At 47.7% G+C, this 11270-nt stretch overlaps 1 protein-coding gene across 1 annotated transcript; it reads left to right on the forward strand.

Annotated features, from left to right (window-relative positions):
- Window positions 1-407: 407 nt before the first annotated feature.
- On the forward strand, window positions 408-11062 carry LOC136654013 (vomeronasal type-2 receptor 26-like). The gene is made up of 6 exons (XM_066630876.1): window positions 408-497; window positions 2232-2388; window positions 3731-3941; window positions 8142-8235; window positions 8913-9039; window positions 10155-11062. Exons 1-6 carry the CDS (start codon window positions 408-410, stop codon window positions 11060-11062), a joined length of 1587 nt encoding a protein of 528 aa, XP_066486973.1.
- Window positions 11063-11270: the final 208 nt, after the last annotated feature.

An 11270-nucleotide genomic window follows, 5' to 3' on the forward strand; every position in this document is an offset into this window, starting at 1 on the left:
AGACCTAGAATTGGATAACATAGTGTTTTTCCCCCTTTGCTTTCCATAACATTCAAGTGCAGAACTCCCCCCCCCCCATTTATTTAAAGGCTGGTATAGTGGCACTGCTTGCTTAAGTTGCTACCATGCATAAGAAAGCCCAGAAAAAAGGTGGGAAGGTGCCTAAGCGTCCCCCACCCAAGCCGATGGAGCCTGCTTCATCTTCCGATGAGTTGGAGGAAGTTAATGAGCTGAGAGCTTTGGTGGCATGTTTTGGGGCATGCCCAAAGGAGAAAGCTCTCCGTAGAGCTGGCTAGGGGGACGGTGGTGCTTCTTCAGGGTCCCAGGCACCTGGGCGTACATTTAGTAGGCCAGGGCGTGGGTCTAACCTAAAGTCAATTTTATCCTGTGGAAAAAGGGCCAAGGACATGGTGGTTGCTGAGGACTCTTCTGAAGGTGAAATGCAGGTGTCCGGGGAGTTGGAACAGTGCCATTGGCTGCTCCTACGGCCAGTGCAGGTGAGGTCAATTCCAGCGAGAATGATGCCGTTGCAACGGTATGGGGGGGAGGGAGAGGCCTCACATGGTCAGATCTCACCTCTGGCCCCACCTCATTCAAATGGATGGCAGTGGTGGTGACCACAAGGAGCAGTTGCACAAATTTATCCGACTCAGCCCTGGGCAGCTGGAGGGTATTATGGGCATACTGGCACAGCTCCTGTTGCTTTGGGTTATGGTGGCATGCCTTCGGTATCACCTACTATTCCTGGTCCGATGCCTTCCCCGTCCCTGGGGCAGCTGGTGGGCCCACAGGGCCCCTGGTTGGGGGGTGGATTGATCACTGAAACAAGTGAGTGCCCAGGATCTCCTATGGAGATATTACTCTTCCCCTGGGTGGACACCTAGCTCTAGCTGTTAAGGAGAAGATATGGAGGGGGGAATATGTGGACATATTCAACCTCTTGCAGATGGAACCCGAGCCAGTTCCAAAGGTGGGTGAACCTTTGAGAGACCAAGAGTTAGTTCGTCGTAGAAAGATAGATAGGAACTGGACCAACTGGCTGAATGGGTTTGTGATATATGCATCAGTGGTGCTGCAAATGTACCCCAATAAGGCTACAGCCTTGTTCAAGTATCTTGACATAATCCATTGTGCTTTTCGTGATTATTCGGGGCCCGCTTGGCTGTCTTATGACCAGCACTTTAGACTGAGGGCATCTCATGACCCCGCCCTTCATTGGAAGGATCCCCAATGGGAGTTGTGGTTGCAGCTGGTCGTGCCTTCAAAGTCAGCCATGGGTGACCATTTGGACAGTCTCCATCTCATTGCCCACAACTGGTATGATCATGTTAGGGCACCTAGTGGTGCGCAGGGGGTTCAATACCCGTGCACCTGTTTTGAATTTGACTCTTCCAGTAGGTGTAGCCAGGTTAACTGCAACTTCCTGCATGCATGCGTCCAGTGCGGGGCAAAGCATGCCGTTGCTGCCTGCCCCATGCTTGGGTGGTCACGCCCTGGATCAAGGGGTACCTTCTCCAGTGGAAGGAGAGGTGGAGGCCATGCACCTGCAGTTTCGGGAAAGGGGGCCAATGCTGATTAGGTTTTCTACATTGTTTGCTTTATTGATTGATTACCCCAATAGGTCAGTTGCTCAATATTTAACTGGAGGTTTTTATCAAGGTTTCAGAATTCCGGCACCGCCTCCTCTCTGCCACACTTGGGCGAAGAATCTTCGCTCTGTCTGTGTTATGGAGGAGATAGTTCAGAATAAAATTAAGAAGGAGGAGGGGGCGGGTCAAGTGGCTGGCCTGTTTCTTAATTTGCCCTTGCCTAACTTGCGGGTGTCTCCCCTGGGCGTGGTCCCCAGGAAGGCCCCTGTTGAATTTTGTTTGATTCACCACCTTTCATACCCCAGGGGTGATTCTGTCAACGATGGGATCCCCCATGAGTTGTGTTCTGTGAGGTATACTTCTTTGGACCAAGCCATAGCCCTTTTGCTCAAATGTGGCCCCGCAGCTTTAATGGCAATGGCAGACATTCAGTCCGCCTTTCGTCTCTTGCCAGTCCACCCAGTTGATTTTTGTCAATTGGGTTTCCACTTTGATGGTGCATTTTACGTGGACAGAGCACTGCCGATGGGCTGTTCCGTTTTGTGTGCAGCCTTTGAAAGTTTTAGCACTTTCCTCCAGTGGGCGGTACAATCCAGAGTTGGGTCTGGATTCACCGCCCACTATCTTGATGATTTTTTTAAGGACCATGCTGGATCCAGTGCCTGCCGCGACACCTTGGCGGGCTTTATTTCTTTGTGTGAGGATCTGGGCGTCCCTTTGGCTCACGATAAAACTGAGGGCCCCACCACTTGTCTTACTTTCCTTGGATACGGTCCAACAAACGAGCAGGCTTCCTCAGGTAAAACTTGAAAGGATTGTGCAGCTATTGAGAGCTGCCATTTCATCCCATAAGCTTACATTCCGGGAGTTGCAGTCTCTGGTTGGGCACTTAAATTTTGCATGCAGGGTAGTTTCACCTGGCAGGGCTTTTTTGAGGTGCCTCTGTGTTGCAATGGCAGGTTTGAGGCGCCCCTACCATCGTCTTAGGGTTACAACTGAAAGGCGGGAGGACATGCATTTATGACACAAGTTTATGGAGCATTTCAATGGAGTTTCTTTTGGGAGGGAGCAAAGGCTTTTAGAAGCGGAGCTCCAGATCCAATCTGATGCTGCAGGTGGCCTTGGCTTTGGGGTTGATTTGGGGGCTGCTTGTGCGCTGTACCCTGGTTGGCATCTTGGAAGTGCGACGGCATTTGTAGGGACTTGACTTTTTTTAGAACTAATCCCAATTGTAGTTGCAGTATTTTTATGGGCATCAGAATTTGCTAATTCTGCTGTGAAATTCTGGTGCGACAATCAGGCAGTGGTGCAAATAGTGAATAGACAGACCTCCAAATCTCCCCAAGTCATGCGCTTGTTGAGGGTTTTTGTTCCACACTGCCTGCTTAAATACACTTGTTTACTGCTAGACATGTGCCCAGGGTCCAGAACAGCATTGCCAATGTGCTCTCTAGTTCTCAGGAGGAGCATTTTCGGCAGCTGGCCCCAGAAGCTTCCCTGGACCGAGAGCCCAGGGAAGGAGGAGTTCAAAATGATAGAGCCCTCCAGTGGGATGATTGCATGTTGGAGAGGGACTCTGATCGCCTTTGCATTCGAATGTCCAAGACAGATCAGGCAGGTAGGGGGCATCTGGACACACTTAGGTCGCCTACTGTGAGCATTTGCCCTGTCAGGGCCTTAGCTGCATATCGCACTTTGGCCCCACCTGGCCCGGACCCCCTTTTTCGCCACAGCGATTTTTCCCCATTAACTGTTGCGCAATTTAGAGTTCTTTTCCAGAGGGCCATCAGGCGTATGGGCCTCCCTCCAGGTGAGTGTAGTCTGCACTCCTTTCGAATTGTTCTGGCCTTGGCAGCAGCGCAGCTAGGCCTCCCAGTTGCGGCCATTCAGAGGATTGGTAGGTGCACTCTGGGGCCTTCAAGTATTACGTGAGGTGAGGCTGCCCGGCATTGTTCAGAGTTCTGTGAGTATGGTTTGGGACCCTTCTGCCCCTCAAGGGAGGTCTCAGTGGCATTGTGCCTTCCTGGGGGCCGTGTGGCTCTGTTTTGTTTTGGGATTCCTAGTTGGTCTCCTGGTTTCTGCCCTGAGGGGAGTTTGGGCATTTTGCTGGTTATTGATTTGTTTTTCTCTTAACTTGGCAGGTCCTCAGTGGCTGACCCCAGTGCAGGTCCTCATCTGCGGGCACTCTATTGTTTTTGGGGCCAGGAAGCACGCCTTGTCCACCAGCTATGGCTCGCAGCTGGGGTTTAGCAGTTCTGCCAATATCAGCTGTGCAACCCAAAGAGGCATGCGCTGGGGACAATGCCTGCCCCTGGTTTGTCAGTTCACACCCTTTCACACCCTCCTCCTCAGGTAATCTTGATCCGTTTAGGTGAGAACGACCTGGGCCAGAGGACCTCTAAGTCCTTGAGGCTCCAGGCCCATAGGGACTTTATAACATTGCAGGGTTGGTTCCCAGGAGTTGTTATTTTTTGGTTGAACCTGTTGCCCTGTAGAGTGTGGCGTGGCACTAGAGTGTGAGGAGGATTGATGTCACCAGAAAGTGTGTCAATGATTACCTGGGGAGGGTTGTTGCGAGTTTGGGCAGGACGGTTATTCCTCACCCAGTTATCTGGTGGGATTGCCATGCCTTCTTTCGTAGTGATGGTGTTCACCTTTCTTCTTAGGGCTACGATTTGTTGTTAGCAGATTGGCAGCAGGGCTTGCGTAGCCTATTTTTGGATGGGGAGAGGAGGGACAAGCAATAGGCTGTCCCTCCCTGTGGCGTGATGCATGCGGGGCGGGGTAGGTAGGGCAACTCGGTGTCCATCCAGGGCAGTAAGGTCAAGGGGGGCGAGCCAGAACAACCCACATGATGCCGATCCGGCTCGAAGAGGTAGGCTGGCAACCCCCCCTGACTGGTCTGGCTACGCTTGCATGGTTTGCCCAGCGAGCCAGCTGGCCAGCTCCCCTGCTCCCTTTGGGAGTGATGTAGACAGGCTGTACCCAGTCGATCGACTGGTGGCAGCCCGAGTTAGTTGGTTCCACCTTGAGCCCCAGGGGAGATAGACGGCTAGATTCGTTTCCCCCAATTTTAGGCCCCTGCATGCCGGGGGGCTAGCCCCCTGGCCCCATCTAGTCCTGCTGCTGTTTTGTGTTGTTGTTGTTAATAAAGTGGCCCTAGTTCAACCCCAAAAACCTCAGCCTGGCATCTTATTTGGGGGGGTCAGGGGTAAAGAATAATAGAATCATAGAGTTGGAAAGGACCTAATAGGTCATCTAGTCCAAACCCCTGCCTGGAAGCAGGAAATCCTCTTAGAGCATCTCCAAAATAAAACAAAACCTGTTTTTAATGAAACAATCCCTGCACTATAAGGGGATCTGTTTGTCACTTTCTACCCTTGAAAGCCATCAAGTTATGAGCAAAAAGCTGTTCCATGATAGAAACAAAACACACTACTGCTCAAGCCTGCCTTCCCTTCTCAGGAGGTGGGGAACTGAGGCTCCACTTTCCTCATTGGCTTGTTCCAGGAGAAGAAAATGGCATCCTGTTCAACCACCCATAAACTATGGGAAGATGAGTGGACACATCCAGCAGGCAGGGCGACCAGATCCCTACTGACATGTAACTAGCGTCATATAGTTATATTATTTTCCATCTCTTTTTCTTGTTGGACCATCAAAAGATGTTACCAGGAATTCCTTGCCTGTAACTGGGCATAGCGAGGACTAGAGGGTTCATGAAAGCAGAGCTGCATGTGGGCCCATCAACTTGCTTTTAAGCACGAGCAAGGGCTATGCAAAGAGCATGAAGCATTCCCATTCACCATACTGAATATGAACCAGAGCCTAAGACTACATGATTGTCTCATTTCAGCATAATTCCCAAGTACTTCCATCATCTCTTTGCCATGATGTTTGCCAGGTTCGAAATCGAGAAAGATGTCAACCTCTTGACAAACAAGACATTGAATTTTTTATGGTTTGAAAACGCTAACAATGCCAGGGGGTCCTGTTCTGGAACTATGCGTCTCCTTTTCACAGATCAAGGGCATCCCCTTAATTACATCTGTAGCAAGGAAAAGGAGCTCATTGTCATCATTGGGGGGCTCATTCCTCAAAATTTGAAGCTGATGCCTCACATCTTAAATATCTACAGGATCCCACAGGTATGTATGTTTCATAATCAGGAGAAAGGTACGGCCGCTAGGATTGCTAGGAAAGTAGACCATCTGGGCTACAAGTGAGGACAGAAGACCATTCTGCCCATTTAGCACATAGCTTGGAATGCTGATGTCTCACATCTTCAATATCTACAGGATCCCACAGCTATGTGTGTCCCATAATCTAGAGAGAGGTTCGGCAACTAGGATTGCTAGGAGAGCAGACCATGTGGGCTACAACAAGTGAAGACAGAAGACTCTGCTCTGCCCATTTAGCACATAGCTTGGAGTCAAATGTTAATCAAGTGTTGTGTGAGAATGTCAAAACCTGACTAAATTTTTAAAAAACCACTTTAAGGAAGGAATAAATTGTACTGAATTAGCAGCAAATGTATGTGGGAAAAATATTTTCTCCAATACCTCTTCATGGAGGCCTCCATGAAAGCCCCACATTGCAGGATGTAGTGCATAATCCAATGACAGCTGAATCAAAGCTGGAAAGTTAGACAGAATTGGATCCTGAGAGCCCAAGCCTATGCCTGTCTACTCAGAAGTAAGTCCCATGATAGTCAATGACACTTGCTCCCAGGAAAGTGCGGAAAGAATTGTAGACTGAAGAACTTATCCTAATCCTTTTGGTCATCCTGCCCAAAACACTACACCCCAGAAAATTGAGACTCCCACATTTTCTGTACAGGATAAAGTACAAAAAGTTCTACTATATAACCGGCCAGGCATGTGAGAGAGGACCTTTTTATTTAGGAATAATGGGAGATGTTTGTCTGCCCTAAAAAGCTCATTGCCTTTCCCCTTAGATCAATTATGGCTTCTTTGACTCTGCACTGAGTGACAGAACTCAGTTCCCTTCTCTCTACCAGATGGTCCCAAATGCAAGATCTCAGTACACTGGGATTGTTCGACTGATTCGGCATTTCAAATGGAACTGGATTGGCCTCCTCGTTTCAGACAATGACACTGGAGAAACATTTCTGAGGACTCTCATTCCCAGGCTCCTCCAAAACAACATTTGTGTGGCTTTTACAGAAGTTCTTTCAGTACTAAAGACGTTTGTGAAAGAGAACAAACCCTTTTATGACCGTTTAGAAGGAGTAAGATCTATTGTCTCTATGTCCAGGAGCAACGTGATTGTTGCTCATGGAGATTCACAATCTATGGAGAGTTTGCAAATGGTTCTAGCAAGTTATGAAAATGCACAGCAAGACCCAACAGAGAAAGTTTGGATCATGACATCTCAGTGGGATTTTGCAACCGTAACAGACTCGCATTTTTTTACACCAAAATCCTTCAATGGTACCTTGTCGTTCGCACTCCACACAAAGGATGTGCCAAGATATGAAAACTTCCTGAAGGCATTAAATCCATATCGGTCTGTGTTTGCTTTCTCGTATAATTTCTGGTCAGCTGCATTTCTGTGTTCATTCCCCATATTAAACTTTTATGTACCAAACACAAGGATCTGCACTGGGAAGGAGAAGCTGAGCAGTCTCCCTAGTTCTGTATTTGAAATGAAAATGTCCGGTGAGAGCTACAATATCTACAATGCTGTTCATGCCGTAGCACATGCTCTCCATTCCATGTACTCTTCAATATCCAAGCATCAATTAAAGGGAACTGGAGGCACAGGGGATGTTTGGGCTGTTCAACCATGGCAGGTAGGAGTTTCCTGTAAACCTCTACTGTGTATGGTCACGGATGGACTTGGATCCACTCTTGCAATGCAACTGGACTGAGCTAGAAGTGACACAATATTTTCACTTTCGTTTGTCTAAGCCCGAGTCCTTTCCATTTGAAAAGGGACTTAATTTAGAGGAGCAATAGATTGAAGAATTACTATTGCGGTTATTAAATGAATTGTGAATTCTGGTGGAAGTGGGGACTGGGAATAGGAGGAGGGGGTGAGAACAACTCTGAGAAAGTTTAACTATGCAAAGTTTATAATAATCACATAGAAAAAAAATGTTCTCGGGGGCTTTGCTTGTATGCAGTCTTTCAGGAAATGTTCACAGTATTTATTTTCAGGCCCTGATTTTTATTCATTTCATGTCATGACTACTATTGAAAATAATTTTGTGATATACAGTGGGAGGTGTCAAAAATATATGCGCCACAAGTGTCCAATGACCTAGCCATGCGCCTGCATGTATAATCACAGTCTCTGCATTGCCAGAAGGCCAAGGTGCAGATTCCAGTGATATCAAAAGAATTACTGCTCAACATTTGACCCCAGTGTTTTATTTTTTTTGTCCTCCAATCAGCTTCACCATTTTCTGAGAAACGTTCGCTTCAACAATAGTGCGGGCGAAGAAATATTCTTTGATAAAAATGGGGAACTGGCCACAGGTTTTGATATTTTCAACACCATCACATTCCACAATCTGTCTTTCCATAGAATCAAGGTGGGAGAGGTGGATACCTGGGCTCCTGAAGGAGAGGAGTTTGCCGTTAATGGAAGCGCCATTGTGTGGAATCAGAAGTTTGATCAGGTGGGAAGGATCTGAATGCATTTTCTGAGCTATAGTTCCATAGTTGCAGAAGAAGTACTCTTCAGCAGATGCCTGGGAATGCATATTCCTGTACATGATGCACTTACGCTGAAGCAAGACCTATTGTATTCACTGGGATTTACTCTGGATCTGCCAGACTTCTGTGGTTATCATAACAGTGATGCAAGAGTAATACCGACAAATGGGGCAGGCTTGTTAAAATGTTTGCGCTTGTAGAATAGGATGAATAACCATGGATAATACATGCAAAGCTCGTGTATGCCCAGGCATATGATATCCATGCTCTTTTGTCTGTGTGTTTATCCATATCTTCCTATGAATTGTGAGGTTGTATTGAATATGGTGAAGAGGAGGTACGAAGGGTAAGTAACCTTGGAAGGAAAACATCAGGATTCATATATAGAACAATATTGTAAAGACACTTATTGGGTCTACAGCCTGCCTACATAAACCAGCCTAAGAAACATCTGGCAAGAAACATATAAATATAGATGTAAATCAATCAGTATATGAGGAGCACAAGTGGAATATAGATGTTTACAGAAACGTGACTTATATGTCATTACTGTATTCTCATGCAAAACAAACCAAACTTCACAGCAGTGAGAAAACAGTTGTTTTCCATATTAAACCACTTTCCTTTGGGTCTTTTGAAGATGGTGCCCCGATCGACATGTACTGAGAGCTGCCATCCTGGACAGACAAAGGTGGCACGCCAGGGGGAGCAGATCTGTTGCTATGACTGTGCTCAGTGCTCTGAAGGGAGGAATTCCAGCCAGCTGGGTAAGTGAAGAAGGTGATGCTCCATCCAATCGGTGTTGCAGAAGTTTTTGGAAATGAGCTGCTCAAAGGTCTTCCAGCCCAATCTTTTCTTTCCCAGCACTCAGAGGAACTGTGGCGTCCAGGAACTTTTGTCCCCTTATCCTTAGGAATGTCTCAGGTTCCGCTATGGGGCTTTTCATGTTTGCACTAGCTATTTTGCTGGCATAGATGTGAGAACCTTCATGTCAAGCTATTAGGTCGGACGCTGAGGATAGGATCTGGCAGAGGAAGCCACTGCCGCTCCAACACCCCTCCCACCCCATCTCTTGCCCCATGCCACCTTCCCCCTCACAGAACGCCATCCCAAAACCAAAAGGCCATACCACTGCCTGGTGGTCCCACATATCTCCATGCGGTCACATGGCATTCTACCTATTCCAAGGGTGCCGTAAATATGCTTTATGACAAGTTTACAACACCCAGTGCCAGCACTGGAGCTCAGCACCAGCGCTATGAACCTTTAGGATTGGACCCTGAGGGCCCAATCCTCAATTCATCATACTGATGCAGTCAGTAAAGCAGCAAATCAGCAGAACGTATGGCCCAGTCCTATGGGACTGTGATGACAGTGGGGCAGGTGTCTCCTGTTGTCAAAGGCCCAGTGATGGCGTGAAGCTGGTGCCACCACTGGGCCAAACCAAGCATCTGCTTCAAAGCAGTTGCAGATCCGGAACCACATTGCTGCAGATGCCGGTTCAGAAGTGGGGGTATGTTGTGGATGGGGTGGGGTCAGGCCAGGGAAGAGAGGAGGTGGATCCTGGTGGCAGCAACATGCACCAGTATCTAATCCTTGAACCTGCTGGCCGGCTGTTTGCCCCCCATGACAGCACACACTTCCTAGGCACAGCACAGCTGACCTTTGGGTAAAGCCTGATGCCAGTTTTACTAAAGGTTAGCATTGGAAGGATACCTGATTGTGTTACATACAGTGATGGATGTAAGGAAAAATTTGAGTGATTTATTTTGTATATATTAATTGACATGCTTCATAATATGATCGCACTGCACTGTTGCCAGACAGCCTAAGGTGACACAGACACACTTTGAAATATTGAATCTCTGCATGTTTCTCATAGATGCAGATCATTGCAGTGACTGCCCAGAGGACCAGCATCCAAGCAGGAACCAGGATCGCTGTATTCCCAAAGCCATCACTTTTTTGTCCTATGAAGAGCCCTTGGGAATCGTTCTGGCTTCTTCTGCTCTGCTGCTCTCCACCATCACACTTGTGCTTGTGTGGAGCTTCATTCGGCACAGGAACACCCCCATTGTCAAAGCCAACAACTGGAACATCACCTGTGCCCTGCTGTTCTCCCTGCTGTGTTGCTTCCTCTGCACATTTCTGTTCATTGGGCAGCCCAGAAAGGCATCCTGCATTCTCCGGCAGACCTTGTTTGCCATCACTTTCACAGGAGCTGTTTCTTCAGTGTTGGCCAAAACCCTCACTGTGGTCCTGGCCTTCATGGCCACCAGACCAGCCAACAGGATGAGAAAATGGTTAGGGACGAGATTGGCCATGTCCGTCATCGTGGCATGTTGTCTGATTCAAACTGGCCTCTGTGCAGCATGGCTGGCAGTGTCTCCCCCCTTCCCAGAGTTTGACGCGCACTCCCTGACAGGTCAGATCATAGTGCAGTGCAACGAAGGCTCAGTCTTCATGTTCTCCACTGTTCTGGGCTACATGGGATTTCTGGCCCTTGTCAGTTTTGTGGTGGCTTTTTTGGCCAGAAGTCTGCCTGATACTTTCAATGAGGCCAAGCTGATCACCTTCAGCATGTTAGTCTTTTGCAGTGTTTGGGTGTCCTTTGTGCCAGCCTACCTGAGCAGCAAGGGGAAATACATGGTGACCGTGGAGGTCTTCTCCATCTTGGTCTCTAGTGCTGGATTGTTGGGTTTCATCTTTCTCCCCAAATTCTTCATTATTGTGTTGAGGCCCCAACTGAACACCAAGAACTTAGTAAGGAAAAAGAATTTTGTTACCTGACTGAATTGCTTGAGTACCTTCGTACGTAGCATTGTGCATGAAACCCATGAGATATGTCCATTGTTTTACAGAAACTCATGTGACTTCCTTCTCTATTCCCAACTGTTCCTCTTGGACATAATCCTGAGATTCTTTTCAATTTTCACCAATCTAATTTCTCATTCCTCCCTTCTCCTCCAAAATGCAATCATCTACTTTAGTTATCTTA

The sequence above is a fragment of the Tiliqua scincoides genome, chromosome 5 (assembly GCF_035046505.1).
Source record: "Tiliqua scincoides isolate rTilSci1 chromosome 5, rTilSci1.hap2, whole genome shotgun sequence".
Taxonomy (NCBI): Eukaryota; Metazoa; Chordata; class Lepidosauria; order Squamata; family Scincidae; genus Tiliqua; species Tiliqua scincoides.